Source organism: Protopterus annectens, chromosome 2.part0 (assembly GCF_019279795.1).
Source record: "Protopterus annectens isolate FY-2018-M chromosome 2.part0, PAN1.0, whole genome shotgun sequence".
Lineage (NCBI taxonomy): Eukaryota > Metazoa > Chordata > Ceratodontiformes > Protopteridae > Protopterus > Protopterus annectens.
The window spans coordinates 1,419,152,798-1,419,170,338 of NC_056728.1; the positions used below are offsets into that span (position 1 = coordinate 1,419,152,798).

Below are 17,541 nucleotides of genomic sequence, written 5' to 3' on the forward strand. Positions count from 1 at the left end.
CAGTCTGTTTCACATCAGTTGGCCCTTTTTATTATCTTCACAAGAAATTAACAATTGAGCCAATGATTTGAAAGATTTATTTCTGTCAAGATAGTACCCGAGTTATCTGTGGACACCCAAGATATGGAGTATCCTTTTGATCCTCAGTTTTAGGTTCTGAGAAAACAGTTAGATGAATAGTTTGAATTAAAGCAAACTTGGATACCACTTTATACATAAAATAAGGATTAGCTCTCAAAGAAACCCTGTCCTTTTGGGAAATGAGGCAAGGTTAACTCACCATAAGAGCTACTCAGATACCTTTCTTATGAAGGCAGGAGCAATCAACACAACCATCTTCCACATTAAGAACCTCAAATCAGCCAGATACATCGGTTCAAATGGAGCAAGTGTTAGTTTCTGTAACATAAAATTAAGATCCCAAGGAGGGGCCACTGGTTTATTTGGAGGCATCTTATGCAAAACCCCTTTCAAGAACATTTTGACATGTGACTGCACTGAAAGAGGAGGATCCATTGGCAGAAATGCTGAAATAGCCAATAAATTAACCTTGATAGAGGAATTAAAAAGGCCACAGGATAGTAACTCACACAAATATTGTAAAACCAGAGAACAACTAGCCCTGAATGGGTGCTGGTTATGTTATTGTATAATAATATGTTATTAAAGGAAAACCTTTCCCATTTGCTAATATATAATTTTCTAGAAGCAGGCTTTCTTTCCTCCATTAGTATCTGGTGCATGTCCTCAGAAAACAGGTGCCTAAATAAGTTAAGACACTATCATGTAAGCAGTCAATTGAAGTTGATTGATTTATTGATTGATTGATTGATTGATTGACTAATGTAGGGGTGTATCAAACACCCATATTCTTCTGTAAGTAGATCCATGTGAGGAGGCTTGTGGTAATTGGCCCAAGCCATTTCCAAAAGAAGGGAGAACTACAGTCTCCTGAGCAAGAACGGAGTCTCCATAATGGTCTTGGGGGATTTCTTCTGAATCTTCAGAAGTACCATGGATATTAATGGAAAGGATGTAAAGGCATACAATAGCATCCCTGTCCAAAGAAAAGAAAAGGCCTCTATCATTCAGGCCTCCTTGCATAGAGTTGTGTAATAGAATTTTGCTAGTTGATTGTTCAGAGAGGAGACAGAGGTCCACTTGAGGAGCTCCCCACAGATGGATCAAATCTTAGAAGACCCCTGGATCTATTTTCCATTTGCAATGGTCTGCCCTGGTCCTATTCAGTTCCTCTGCCATTACAGTTTTGCTCTGACAAAATGTAGGATGCCTGTAGAGTGAGATTGTATTGTAAAGTTATATTCCAAGCTAAAATGCCTAGTCTGCAAAGGGGGTATAACCTGGTTACCCCTTACTTGATGATGTACCACATCACTGTGGTATTGCCTGTAACCACTTGAAGCAGTCCCAGGGCCCAAAGATGGTTCCGAGAATTGAATGCCTTGACCAGGACAAGTATCTCCTTGACATTTATGTGCTTCCCTCTGTTCTTGGTGTCCCATGCCCCCTTGTTCTTTTATGTCTCCTAAAACTGCTCAGCCAGCAAAATCAGAAGCATCTGTGGTGACTGATTGCTTTGGAGCAGGTAGGGAGAAGGGAAGGCCTTGATTTAAGGATATCTGCTGTCTCCATCAAGTGATTTATCTTCTGCCAAACCCCAGTACTAGGATCTGAAAAGATAAGGATGTTGATGCTGGTACCAAAAAGATTTTGGATACCACTGTATCTTTCTCATGTGGAGTCTTGCCAGCAGTATCATGGGAATCTTAGATGCCACAAGATCAAAAATCCTGAGGTATTCACTTGCAGTGACTGAAGTCTGAGTGGAAAACCTTAGAAACAGATCTAAATAAAATCTATCTTACCCTGTGAACAGAGGTGTCTTTTGGTATAGTAGATAGTCCAAGGAGTAAGTCAGAGAACTGATAATGTGATCCAGACAGCCAAAAACCTTGCGAAACATCTGATAGCTTCATGAATAGGACTGTGATGATAAGCATCTTTTATGTCTAGTGTTACCAAGAAACTTGAAAGAGAAAGAAGAGATAACAGGTTGTGAAGTGACATCATTTTGAATTTGGGCACTACTACAAACAGGTTTAAGAAAGAAAGGGCCAGAGTGGGTCACCAAGCATTTTCTTTCTTTCTTTCTTTGTGACTAGGAGCATATTTGAATAAACTGTTTCCCCATCTGTGAAGGAGGAACTGGTTCTATCATTCCTTGAGCAGCACATGATAAACAATAGGTGGAAACAAAGCAGTCTGATCTGCAGGATGAGGAATGCCCTCCTGGAAAGAAGAAATTTCCTTCCACTGTCATATGTAACCCTGATGAATGATTTTTAGAACCCATTTGTCTGAAACAATCTGTTGTCAAAGAGAAGAATGTAGATTCATACTTTCTGGAAGAGAATGAGGGCCAGAGTGGGAGGGCACCACAAGGTCTCTTGACTTGACTAACATTTTTTCTTGACTCTATTATTCAGCCTACATCTACTACAACCTTACTATAATGCTTCTCTATACTAAGTTTTGCATATAAATTCAATGTTTACAAGTATGTTATACCTTCTTTAGTATACTACCCTTAAAGGATTTTGATTATGCTATATTTACTAAGAGTAGTTCATCTTCTGTTAAAAAAGAAAAAAAATTAATCAATTTTTTGGTATAGTGTTTTTATGTAACAATTACTGCTGTTTACATTGTTTCTGTTATATCCTCTATTATTTTTTGTATGTTTTTCCTGGAGCTTTTCTCCCTGGGCCTCTACTGAAAATGGACATGTATCCAGTTAGACTAGCCTGGTCAACAAATGTAAAATAAAAAAATAAATAAATAAAATAGTCATTCAGAATTGTTGGAGAGTCCTTGGTTTTGGGAGTATTGAGGTTTGTTTTTGGACCCTCCTTTCCCTGTCTTCTTAAATGTATGTTTATTTGAATTCTGTTGAAACTGTTCATTTTTTTTTGCCAAAGAAAATGTATTTATTTATTTATTTTATTTATTTTACATTTGTTGACCGGTATAGTCTGACTGGATACATGTCCATTTTCAGCGGAGGCCCGGGGAGAAAAGCTCCAAGATACAAACAGAAAGACATTACATAAAACTTAAAATCCCTTGGACAATTTAGAAAAGCAGGGATAAAAAATCACCTCTGCAGCAGAGGGGCCAAACACTAGATCTCTAGCCAATGGATAATTTAAAAATCTAATTTTTAACATCATCTGGAATGTTCTGAGAATGCAGCCAAGCAAACCTCCTTAAAACTTTACCAGTGACCACAGACCCAGAAGAAGTATCAACAGAATCATACACAAACTGGAAACAAACAGTAGTGACCTGTTCAACAGAAAATACTAACTTATTTAAAGCAGATTTTTCTTCACATGAAGAAACTATAAATAATAAATTCCTCATACATTCATGATATGCCAGTATAAACTTTAACATATGAGACTCACAGTTTAAAATTCTGAAATTCAGAGTTGCAGAAGTATATACCTTTCCAATACTTATCAATAATTTCCCCATCCTTATTAGAAAGAGTATGACTGGAATTAACTAATTACTTACCAGCAAAGGAGTAACCTAAGGCTATAAATGCTGGAACAGGTTTGGGAAGAGTATATAAAAGTTTAAAAGCCCGAGGAACTTTATACATCCTGTATCCCTTTTTAGGGACAGCTGACTGACTATCAGGAAAATTACAAGCAGTAAGACACACATCCTCTAAAGCAGACAATGCAGGAGGAATGGATGGAGGTTCTGGAAAATGCTTCTGGAACAACTCATAGTATTTTTGAGGGATTGAGAAACCTCAGTGTTCTCCAACTGAAAACACTGGAACTTTCTAGCAATCATTTCAGAGAAGGAGAAACCCTCACAGGGAGAATCAGAAAGAGAGCTTTTCTCTGAGTCTGAATCAGAAATCTGAGGACAAATCCCTGAATCTGTCCCTGCATCTTCTTGTTCAGATTCATAATCTGGAATCTCTTCAGGAAAGGAGGCCTGCCTGTTTTTTTTTCCAGGAAATTACTCTACAAGAATGATCAATAGCTTGAATCAGACTCTGAGACAGTCCCAGTAAACTACTCCTATTCAAAGAAATTTGAAGAGTAGTAGATACTTTCTTGGTTTTCTGATTATTTTTAACAAGAAATATAGGGCCAGCTATGTTACTAATTGCAGCTGCTTCTTCTCCACAGATAGGCATAGCATTTTGACACGGCAAGAAAACCTTCCCTGTTCCCTCTTCCAGGACCAGCATGAGTGATTCTTCCTTGCCCAATGAAGGGACTACAACAGCTGTAAAGGACATAGCTAATACCCGATCCATAGTGGCTATAAGTTGCACTCAGAATGATCCAGGGTAAAAGATGAGTGGTCAACAAATGGCCACAGCACAGTCACCCACCTGCAACTCAGGCAAACTGTTAATGGGTCTATATCACATAGCCGAAGTTACGTAACTTCGAACACCTAATGGTAGAACCATTATTTTCGAAGTTACATAACTTCAACTAACTAAATAAAAAACACAACGGACAACAAAATAAACTGTTGTAAACAGGGGGCAAGTCCCCCTGCACCCCCACACCACCCACTACTTAAATATACCAACTTTGAGATCTCACTATATTGAAGTGAATGGAAACCTCCACCTGTGGAGATTTCCATTCACATGCTCTAACTTTTACAAATTCGAACATATGGTCTCGACCATATGTGGTTCAAACTTGTAAAAGTTCGATGATGTGATAGGAACCCACTAACCTGCTGTAATGGCAAAGGCTGTCTGTTTAACTTTTTCATTTTTGTGGATGGAAGAAGTGCTGACCATGGGAGTGACAATCTGTTGTATTATCAAGCCAAAAATGGCACCTCTGCCTCGGAAAAACAAGCAACAATGCTAATAAAATGACCAGTCTGCAAAAGTTACTTTTTTTACAGAAAAAATACAATAGGAAGCACTTTCAAATGCTATGGCAGCCACAAAACCTTAAAATAAATGCAATTTCTCCACAGAAAATAGTTTATCAGTTAGATAACATTACTTTTAAACTGACAAAAATAATGAGTGCTCTGTTCAAAAGTACATTACAGTCTCAAAACAATCCCTTAAACCACAACACTCCTAGCTTTAAAACAACTTTCCTGAAGAGGAAAGTAATAAAAAATCAGTACAAATAAGAAAACTGAGGATATTTTCCCCAAATGGAACTTATCTGCCCAGCTAAGGAAAGCACAAGATAACTGTCAAGCCTCAAAAGCCTAAGAGGATTGTATTCTTCAGCAACAATAAGGCTCAAACGTTTTGCCGCAATACTTGTCTTTATCAGCTCAGCTCAAGCTGCTTAACAGGTTGGGCAAGTGGAAGGTGCCTTGAAGGTTTGGAAACTGGACAGCAATTACATCCTTGGCAAAATATAACCTTATATAGCTAAGACTACTCCAGCAGTGATCAATATAAAAAACATCCAGTAAGGTCATGGTGGGGTACAGAATCTGACCAATGGCAAGGGGTCCTGTGTATTCTGTCCTTTCAACTCATTCCAGAATGGTACTGCAGGGAGGAAAAATACATATCAACTGGGACAGGCACCTCTTGGCCACTGTGCAATTAAAAGGCACCTCTTGGCCCCTGTGCAATTAAAGCTATCCAGAAATTGAGAACACCTATGGAACTGCACTGAGGGAGGCAATATAAATATGTAAACTGAAAGAAATGGAGCAGCTGCTGGAAAGCAGTCAGAGATGAGACCAAGGTATCACCTGTGTTAGAAACTGTAGAACTGAGACTGGATAGAAAATGGGGTGCAGAGATGGAATTAATCAGGGTTGCGGATCATAAGATAAATGAGTAAGGGGGGGCATAAGAAATAATGAGTCTAGGTCATATGACAGATGAAAAGAGCATAGGTCACCACAGCAAAACTTTGACTTTTACTCATTTGCCGTGTGTCATTTCTGTCTGTATATTTAATAATGATATCAAGAGTCATCACTAAGACTGCACTGGTAATAAAAGCTAATATTTCTGTGTTTCTCTCTCTTTCTACTTTTTCTCTCTTTGTGGATTTATTAGCCATACATTTTAGAAAGATGGGAATGTTGTGAGCCAAAATCGATCCATTTCTGATGACTTTTGATATACTTTATTTTACAGGTGCACTTTCCTATGCTGAACTGGGTACCTGTATAAAGAAATCAGGTGGTTATTATTCTTACATCTTAGAAGCCTTTGGAGCACTACCTGCTTTTGTGACTGTCTGGGTGGAATTGCTTGTTATACGGTAAGTGGATTCTGAACTTTTATTTCACTTGAAGAAATAATTTACTAAATCAGAACTGAATTTTTTCCTTGCTTGTTGATTTTGTTAAGATTAAATAAAAGCTAACACACTACAGATTATATATATGTTTTTATTTTTCATCTACAAATAAGAATTTTAAATGTTGGGAGAAATGTACTACTTAAATTTGTGTGTGAAGTTATTGATTTTATTTTCATATACTGACAGTTTATTTATACTTTAGTGTGTTTTGTCAACATTTTATGGGCTCAAGTTAGACCATTACTGGTGTTTTAAACATAATGAGGCTAATAGAAACTTGCTCATGCTATTTCTGAAAGCTGTGTGTGTGTGTGTGTGTGTGTGTGTGTGTGTGTGTGTGTGTGTGTGTGTGTGTGTGTGTGTGTGTGTGCAATACAAAGATGTATAGAAATATAGATATATATTTAATGTATGTGTTTGTAAGTATGTAGATATACATACCCACATGCACAAAACACACACACTGTGCTGTTGGCACAGACTATTTTGTTGCCCTTCACTGTTGTTAAATAAATGCAGCACTTTCTTGGTTGTATCTTTGCACTCATAAGTGTTCAGTCTTGCTGGCAAGGAATAAAATATGGAACATGAATGACTTTATTGTCCTGCTAGGAATCTGTTCTTGTGCGCAAAACATATAATTGGTCTACTTCAAAACACTGAAATCTCATAACATTGAAATTCAAAACACTGAGACCATAACATCGAAAACCCAAAACACTCAAAATTCAAAACACTGAAAGTGTGCATCATAAGATTGAAAGCTACAACGCACATGTAAATAACATTCCCTCCACCTATAACAACACCAAAGTAAGAAACACACTTTTTACTGCATTTCTGCAGGTCACAAGCCCTCCCCTGCACCACCCATGTGGGGGCTCTGCCCCCCACACCCCCCCGGAAATTAAATATACCAACTTTAAGATCACACTACAGTAGAAAAAAGTTAATTTCCTAACCTCACTGTTTCGCGATCACCATACAGAATGTAAACATAATGTCAAATCACTTACCAGTATAGCCTAAAAACATATACAGATTGGCAAAATAAACACTTTTCCCCTACTCACTTCTTCCAGCACATCTCTGAACACTAACTTAACTTCCATGAAAGCAACACATCCGTATGTTTACATTCTGTATGGTGATCATGTTACAGTGGGGTTAGGAAATTAACTTTTTTCCACTGTAGTGCGATTTAGAAGTTGGTATATTTAATTTACAAGGAGTGTGGTGGGCAGAGCCCCCCACATGGGGGTGCAGGGGGGCTTGCCCCCCCTGCAGAAAGTAGTAAAAAGTGTGTTTCTTACTTTGGTGTTGTTATAGGTGGAGGGGATGTTATTTACATGTGCTTTGTAGTTTTCTCTGTTATGATGAACACTTTCAGTGTTCTGAGTTTTTGTTATTTTGGGTTTTCAGTGTTTTGGGTTTTCAATGTTATGGTCTCAGTGTTTTGAATTTCAATGTTATGAGACTTCAATGTTTTGAATTAGACCCCATATAATACACTGTTGCAATGTGTACAATGTGGAAATCGCATAATATATGCTACCTATAAAGATTTCAGTTAATGGTATATATCGTATCTTTGGATATCACTGAAGATTAATTTAATGTTATCTTTTTAGGAGAAGTGAGTTTACGTTAGATACCAAGCCTGCAGTAGTATGTATAATCGATCTCTATTGAAATGTGACTTGCATTGTTGAAACAACAATAAAGACCAAAAACACATGAAGCGATTGATTATCAAAAATAGCATTTCTCCTGTAAATTTGTTTTTTCAGAGAGACTAGCCACCCACATCCCTTGAAGTTATGTATAACAACTTCAAGATTACTATACCTCAGAAAAAATGGAAGATTCCAAGAAATGTCAATCTCACTATTTGTGTCTATATTTTCATTCATTCACTTTTCACATTTTGGGACAGAGCTTTGCAAGTCCTGACATTTTAAATGATTACCGTTTGGTGCAGTGGTACTTCTGCGGTGGTGCAGCAGTAGCATTGTTGCCTCACAGCAAGAGGTTCTCCCGTTTGATTCTCAGCTTGGGTTGGGACTGCCTTCTGTGTGGAGTCTGCATGTCCTTCCAGCAGTCGAGTGGGCGTTCGAAAGACATGTGCTGAATGGACGTGCCTTCGTTGAAGGTTGGGCGTCAGGCTGGCAACTCGACACCATAAAAACCAACTGCCAATCATTAGCGGACCGGAGTTCCACTGTGGCAACCCCTAACCGGGAAAAAGCCGAAAGACAAACAACAACAACAAACATTTACAACATACCACTACTTAAGACAAAAAAAAATAGGTTCTTGTGTACAAAGGGTTGCACCATTTGACACTGTTTTTACAGATTCATTCTATCACTTTGTTCTTTTATTTTCCTCTTCTGATCCATAGCTTTACAATCTTTGTAAAAATGATGCAGCAGTCATTTTTTAGTACTCATGGTAAACTTCATATTGTGTATTAAACGTTTGCTATATTAAAAGTCCATGCACTTTCTTACCCTCTCTTCATCTGTCTAACAACTCATGTTGGAATGGAAATATGCCAAATGTTCTTTACTATGTCCATGTAATGCCAGCAAGTCTATATTTTGGCTCATTACCAAAAGGTATAAAAAAAGGCAAAGTCACAGGCCATCTGCTTTCCTGCATGCCTACATGTCTGCATGCCTGCATACCCACAGTAGCGTGTCTTACAAGATTATAAAAGTGTCACTACCACCTTCAGCACCTTATTCTGATTTTATTGATAACTCATTGGGCAACGTGGGTATCTTTTAGCCAATCCTGTATATTGTGCAAAGGTCAATGATATTTACACAAGTTTATGTTGAAATAAGTTCTTAATATTGACCTGTCCTCCAATATCCTGATGGACCTACTCCTTCCTTAGACATGAAACCTAATAAATACCTTACAGCCACATATGCATATTTTGCTATTATAGCTGTCTAATAGAGCTACATTCCTTGGAAATTCCTTTGTCCATGTCATCAAATGATTCTCTTTTCAAGTTCAAGTTAAGGAACTGTGGTTTGAAGATAGCTATCTAATCCAGTTTTTAATTGTAACTTGGGCAAAAAAAAGTTTTGAGAATAAGTCAATAAACATTTCAGCATTTTGACATTTCAGCACTGTACATTCAGGATAGTGATTTTTTATTAAGTTGACATGGACCTGCCAAAAATCCTGATGTTCATTTAACTTATTGAAAGCTAATTGTGGAGAGACCAAAACTACACTTTTAATGGACAGCTAGCAAAACAAAGGTATTAAGTGTTCTGGCAGTGGGGCAAGCTACACTGTACTCTGAATATACCATACTTCAGTATATATGTGTATATATATATATATATATATATATATATATATACATACATACATATACATACACACACACACACACACACACACACATATATATATATATATATATATATATATATATATATATATATATATATATATATATATTTATGTATTTATTCCCTGAAATCATACTATTACAGGTGAGGCAGCAAAAGGAAGAAGCCTAGCTCTCTAAATGCAGAACTGATTTTCATCCCTCCAAAACAACATTTACTATTTTCAACCAGTTGCACTCTAAAATATAAATCTTTTGAAATGTAAATTACTGTAAATAACTATACAAGTGCATTTTGGCCTAAACAAGAAATATGCAATGATGTCCCGTGCTAAAGGACCTTTTTATCCACACCCAAATAGGCTCCGTATTGAGCAACTTCAAAGCGCTGTTACAGGATCTATCTTCGTTATCTGTCCCCTAACTCACTGTGAGATCAGTGTCACACAGTGAACATGCAGAAGTGTTTATTTATTTATTTTGTTTTACGAAGACTGCAGACATGATGCAATAACATAACTACAGAGGGCCTATCCCAAACAAACACTTGTTTTCAAACCCATGAACTAAAACTAAATGGCAAGAAGCTTATAACTGTATCTTTTGGCAAGCATGACTCACTTGGCAGCTATCACAATGGCTCCTGAAAAGAAATTCCATAGTTAGACGTGTGGAAACCGATGTTGACAATGACTTGTCCTTTGATCACCACATATCCAGTATCGTAAGGAAGTCCTTTTTTCATTGCACAGCATATGTCAAAGGGTACAGCATCCAGATCCAGGGTTGTAATTGCTCTACTGTACTTGGCACACTTTACGTGTAGTGTCACATTTGGTATGTAACCGTCCAAACATTTGTCACACCCGGAATGACCATGACACTTCTTCACTAGACAAATCAAGAGTTTAAATCATAAAAACTACACAGAGTGCCTCAAAGCCTTATTATTCTTCTCAGTATGAGGCTACTGAGAGGTGACCTCTGCCTCACGTATAGCACCTCAGCAGACCTGTTCTGTCAGACCTATTACAGATTCAGAAGTCCAATGGCATCAGAAACACCTGCTCAAGGGTACTCAATCACTCTTTAGTAAGATTAATAGAACACGCTGGACAGATACGTACATATCAAAGAGAATACCAAGTTTATGGAACTGACTTTGTCTTCCTGTGAATTAGAGTACTTTTCTTACTCAATTTAAACATAACCTGGATATAAGGATGGATAACTACAAATTCACCCCTGGTTTAGCACCAACAGCCATAGAGGATAGGGGAAACATGCCAGTGTCCAACATATACTTGTGCTGCCTGTCTTAAGAGATCATATTTGTGTGACCCGTCTTTGAAAATTCATATTTCAAATGTGTGATTTTAAATGGCATAGGTTTGTGCATATTTACTAGTCCATCGATTTGAGTTTCTTCAGAAGCATAATCATGCTTTCCAACCATCACTAATTTTAATCACTACCCCTCCAGTCTTAATGCAAACTTTTATTCATACTTATAATTCCTCATCCATTATAATCTGACAAATCATTTGAAACATGAAATCCCAATTAACCATGTCAGAGGTATTTTACACATCCATTAAAACCACTCCTGTTTCATTCCCCAATCCATACCTCTCAACTGTACAGATTTTCTCAGAATGCCCAGATCTTTCTCTCATATTTTTGGTCTGTTTTTCATAAAGTTGTATTTTTCTGGCAAATTAGTGAGAAATCATTCAAGACTGAAGTTAGAAAATAATGGCAGACACTTGAGTTTCAGACTTCATACCCTTCAAAAAATTCATACTAATGCAAAGCCTGTTATTCTATCAACTTTCTAGGTTTGCAAGATAATATTTAACTCTTCCACTAGACCATGCTGTGACTTACTTTAATACTTAATTCATTAACATAATAGCTTAGCTCCACCTAGAACTAAAAGAGTGAAATCTGACACTGCCCCCTGGCTTTCTAAAGAAACAATAACCCTCATGTATACCTGCGATAAATCATGAGAACTCTACCAAAAATATAAAACACCTATCTCCCTTACAGAATTCAAATAACTCTGTAACAGAGTTAAAAAACTAATTGCTTCCGATCGCAAATCTTATTACGCTAAGCTTCAAAACAATCACTAATCCAGCCCCAAGAAATTTTTGAGCAATATCTCTGCCCTCCTTAGTCCTGGCAGAAGAGACAATCCTTGCCCTGATCCTAGCTCCCCTGATCATATCATAGCCTCTAAATTTAACTCCTTTTTCATAGAATCCATAGCCAAGCTAACCACATATTTCCATAACAACAACCTGTTACCTCCATCCACTACTCTCACATATAACTCATCTCTTTTGGCCTTCAGCTCCAGCACCACCCCTCCCTTCATCCTCAAACCCATTCCTGTCAATACCATAAAAAAAACTCCTCCAAAAACTAAAATAATATTTTAATGCCCCAGACAACTTACAATCTAACTTCCTCAAGTTAGCTGCTGATGGTATAGCTCCCCCTATCTGTATTCTAATCAATCATTCTATTCAAGAATCCTATGTACCCCTCCTTTGGAAAAAGGCCTTCATCATTCCCTTACACAAAGGGGGCAACAATACAGATATCTCCATTTTCAGCCCCATAGCCATTCTCTCCCCTATCTCCAAAATACTTGAAAAATGTATTCACCAGCAGCTATTACCTTACCTCTTAGACTACCACCTGCTAACTCCAACTCAGCACAGTTTCAGACTCAGACACAGTACCACCACAACCCTAATATCCTTCCTTAATAACATCAACCATACTCGTGACTCTGGAAATATTGTAGCAGCCCTTCTCCTAGACCTATCTAAGGACTTCGATACCATTTCCCATAGCCTACTTCTGTCTAAACTCTCTCAACTTAATCTGTCCTCCTCTTCCATCAACTGGTTCTCCAGTTACCTCTCAAATAGGCAGCAAGCCGTCAAGTTGAATAAATGTACCTCTTCTTACCTTGACACTCTGAAAGGCGTTCCCCCAAGGCTCTATACTGGGCCTTTACTATTCAATATCTTTATTAATGACTTTCATCACTGTATCCCAAACACTAAACTAGTCCAATATGTGGATGATTCTACAATCATCTGCTCTGCTGATTCTCTCCCCAAATGCACAAATGGATGCTTAATAATCACCTAGCTTTGAATGCATCTAAAACCAAAATTATGATCTTTACCCCATCTAAAAATACAAAAATAGATAAAAACTCCTTCTCTATAGTAAGCCAAAACATGACTCCTATTAAAATAGTTCCCTGCACTAAGCTTCTGAGTGTTCACATCGATGAACAACTAAAGTTTGACATCTACCTTCAAACCAACATCAAGAAATATCACCAAAAGCTTGGAATGCTTTATCATCATAATTTTATCCTTACCCCTTCATCTAAGCTAACCTTCTCCAACACCCACCTCCTTCCCTCACACATATATGGTTCCACTCTCCTTACCAATCTACAAGCCACCCTTAAGGCTAAACTAGCATCCTGTTACAATAAAATCGCCAGTGGGCCAGCAGTTCCAAATCCTCCTCCTATCATTGCATCGCCTTACAGTCCTTGAATTGGCTGGAACTCCCCAGCTATCTCCTTTACATTCAGCTCTCTACTGCTCACAAGCTAATCTTTAAGCCATCGCAATGCCCCTCCCTCTCCTCCATCCTTAACATACATCTCCCTGGCCGATCCCTTAGGTCCAAATATCAGAATCTCCTTGAAGTGTACAAACAATTATGTACTCCTGGGCAACTTCTACTGCCATTTTCTCTAGCATGTAAATGGAATTCTCTCCCCCCCCCCATATCCAAACCACCCAGAACCTCTCCTCTTTTAAGACTTTACTCCACACCCATCTCTCTTCCACTTGAGAATGCTCCTGCTCTCACCCCTCCTCACCTTCTCCAAACTACCCTCACTACCCCCACTTCCCCTAACCTTTCTCTTCCATAACTCCATTTAATCCAAGACTTTTTTCCTCCTTTACTTTTCTCTGACTATTTTACTCCCTTCTATCCCTTATACATTGTAGGCATTAGTAATCTACCCTAAATTTGAATTTTCATCATCCCAGGTTTTTCAGAACCAATTATTATTTTGTTCTATAAAGTTGCACTAATACTACTAGTGCTATATCGACTTGATTTTTGTTAATATTAGAGTAGTGCAATATATTTAGAGTTGTGTGATACTTTGAACTAACTGCTGATGATCCTGCTCGTATAATTGCTTTGTATTAATTCTGTATTAATTCATTTTGATTTTTGTTAACTTTTGTTTTGTTTTATATGCCTGTACATGGAGATTTCTCCCCAGGCCTCCATTGAAAAAGGGCTCATCTTGGCCCAAAGGACCCTTCCATTTAACAAACTGCAAATAAATAAATAAATAAATAAATAAATACAACTGTCCCTATTTATGGGCCTCTGTCCCACTTTTATTTATGGCTGTGTCCAGATTTCTTGCTCTAAGCGGGTGAGAGATATGTCCCCACCTCACCATTCCTTATTTCCTTTCTCCTCAGTCTACAAAGCTCAACAATTATTGTGTGTGTGTGTGTGTGTGTGTGTGTGTGTGTGTGTGTGTGTGTGTGTGTGTGTGTGTGTGTGTGTTTGTTTTATAAATCCCCCTTGGATGTTTGCTTTTATATTTGATAAAAGTCACATTAAGATATTGGTCTGCAACTATTAGGATCTTCTTTCTCACCTTTTCCCTTAAACAAATCTATCTTTGATTTTCCCTTAGGAGTCAGCAACCTCCTCTCCTTCTCTATATCTGCCATTTTATAAAAAACTTTAGAGAATCCATTTGGTCCTCCTGCCTTAGCCCCATTTCATATGTTTCATGGCAGCTACTATCCCCTCCTTCCTTATTTCGATATGAATCCTTCCATCTCTACGACATCTAAAATTCATGTTTCTCACTCCTCAAGGTATTTCTGTATCATCACTTTTTCACTGTATGATCCTACATAAAATTCTTAAATACTCCCATTAGTTATTTTTAGTTGTGACCATCCAATAATCTAACATCTGTGGTATCCATGATTATTTTTAGCTTATCTAACATCTGTTTTAAGAGCTTTACCTTTACTTCTGCCTTATTCCATAATATCATTCGCATTATTTCCACTTCTGCCTGTAGCTGACCGTCTTTAGCCTGTTGCAACTCCTTCTTCAAAAGCTTAATTTCTGCATTCTGTCCTCTTACTTTTCCCTTTTATACAGCCTTATCTACATCATTGTTAGTTCTCCTTCTGTTTCTTGATTCTGTTCCTTTTGAAGCTATTAATATTCTCTCTGTATTCCTTAAAGTCCACTCTCCATGCCACCTAGATCCAGCACATTCTATTGCTGGCACTTTCCCTTCTGATAATCTATTTAACTGTTCTTACCATAATTTGCAACCAAACCACATCATCTGACCCTTTCAAACTCACAGAATTCAGCAGCTTTTAATTCCAGTTTCTCCTCATCTTCAACTCATAGCTACTAAATCATAGTCCAACACCCCTGTTTCCATTATTTGCACCTCTTTCACTTCCAACATTGTATCCTGATCCACCATAATCATATCTACTACCTTGTTTACTTTCATCTCTGCTGAATGTTAATTGCTTCTTCATTTCCCATCTTTATTGCCTTATATCATAGAGTCTTGACATGCCCATTGTCCAAATACTTTCTGTTACTTAAAATGAAACTTCACTCTGCCAATCTAATTGTGGGTCTAGAACCATGTTAAAATCATTCCCTGTATAATCCTGACACTTGTATCCTCATACTCTCAATAGCCTTCATTCATGCCTCTAAGTACTCCATCTCGTCTTCATTTGGTCTATACTATAAGACCACAATCAAATCTCTCTTACTGTACAGCCTTCTACAAACAACTCACCATCCAACCTCTTTTCAACTCAGTTCAACTCATTTCATCATTATGCAACCTCCTCCTCCCATTACTAAGATTCCCACACATTTCCTACCACCCTTAACTTTGTCAAAACTTACCCATTTAAATTCTCTACTACATTAATTATAGTCGTGCCATATAATACACAGAAAATTGTAGTCATTGACCAAAGAAGATATGGGTAAGAAAAAAAAACTCATGTTATTACCCATGACAACAAACACAGGGATGAGGTGTAACCATTTGAAATGCCTAGACCTACAACAACCACTCATGAAACGTGGAGACTGAATTACAGAAAAAACAAAAGTATGTTTAGCAAGTCAGGATGGCCATTTCCCAGAATACTTCCTTTTAACTGAGGTACAATATCAACATTGGTATATATATATATATATATATATATATATATATATATATATATATATATATATATATATATCAGTTTGTGGTTTAAAGGAGAAGAGGGATATTCAAGGTTCACTCTTTCCTTGGGTTTTCAACCATTTTGTTTCCTGTTTCTTGGCACTCAACAATTCGATTGCTGATATTTCAGTAAGGAACCAGACAAGGTATCACTGGTTGTGATTTAAGATTCTTATTTGCTTTAACAAAAATACAATTTAATTGATTAAATTAATATTATATCAGTACCTGGGCTCAAAAATCAGGAAAATGGAATATGAGTATTATGCAAAGAAATGGGATATTGAAGTGAAGGGCTGGAGCGCAGAGGGACTAAACTTGATTAGTTGTTAACTATAAATGTCTATGACATTAAAAGTTGGAGTGTTCCACAAATACATAGCCCCTGTCAAGGACATTATTAATGAATTGAAGCTGGGTGGCTAAACTGCATTATGGCTGCCTATCACTTAATTATACAGAAACCTTCCAGTTCAGTCCTGGTAATCAGTTATACTGTTGTTAAATCAATGTTTAATATTTCTTTCCCTCCGACTAAGATTTCTGCCTAAACTGCATAGTCATGGTTACAGGCATAGTGTGCCCCTAGATTTTTTATTCAGTAATTTAAAACAACTTGTTAAAAACTTAAAGACAACATGCAAGAATCATTGCCCCCAAAAGAAGGGTACAGTAACAACAGGTAGTCTACAGCAGGGTGCATGCAGTTCAAGCTTTGCTTCTGTTTTGCATTAAAGCCACAAAGGGTACTTTCTAATTGCAGAAAACCTCCAGTACAAAGCCACTCGTGCTTGCATAATTAATCCATTCATGCACTTCTGTGACATCTTTGAATTCCTAATCCATTATAATTCAATAGTATTTATAGCTGGCAACATAATTCGTTTTTGGTGGGAGGAAGGTAATACACAATATATTCAGAATGTTAACAGCACAACTGTTTCAACTCTCACTTAATGACTTTTTCAACTATGGGTGCAGATGATATGGGAAGCAATAGAAACTGCAGCTAGTACAGCTGGGACTTCAAAACAGAAACATATACTGTACGGAGATACTGTCAGGATCAACAAATGCAGTCAGCATGAGAGCAGTGAGAACAGTGTAGTTCAGAACTAAGTACCGAATAATGATGATAGAAATATATCTGTTGTTGTAATTTATCTGCTATGCATAGTTTCCACTAATTCACAGTTACAAATACTACTATTAAACTCTGAAAAGTTTTCCAGCTGCTAAACTATACCTTTACTGAAGGCACAAAATATTGTCAGGGCAATTTGTGAATGGCTCCAGCTGGAGAACCCTAGTACAGACAATATGGGGAATCACCAGGATACAGGCATTTCACTTGTATGTGTAACTAGCTAGTGAATGTACTATATATGACAATAAGTTGTTTACAATACTCTGTGTATTAAATTCTTAGTAGTAGTATC

At 37.4% G+C, this 17,541-nt stretch overlaps 1 protein-coding gene across 1 annotated transcript in view; it reads left to right on the forward strand.

Annotated features, from left to right (window-relative positions):
• Positions 1 to 17,541, forward strand: part of SLC7A11 (solute carrier family 7 member 11) — a 1,258,598-nt gene that overhangs the window by 133,462 nt on the left and 1,107,595 nt on the right. The window contains exon 2 of the mRNA XM_044061647.1: positions 6,194 to 6,320. Within this exon, the coding sequence (XP_043917582.1) occupies positions 6,194 to 6,320 (127 nt within the window). The remainder of the gene's footprint in view (positions 1 to 6,193; positions 6,321 to 17,541) is intronic.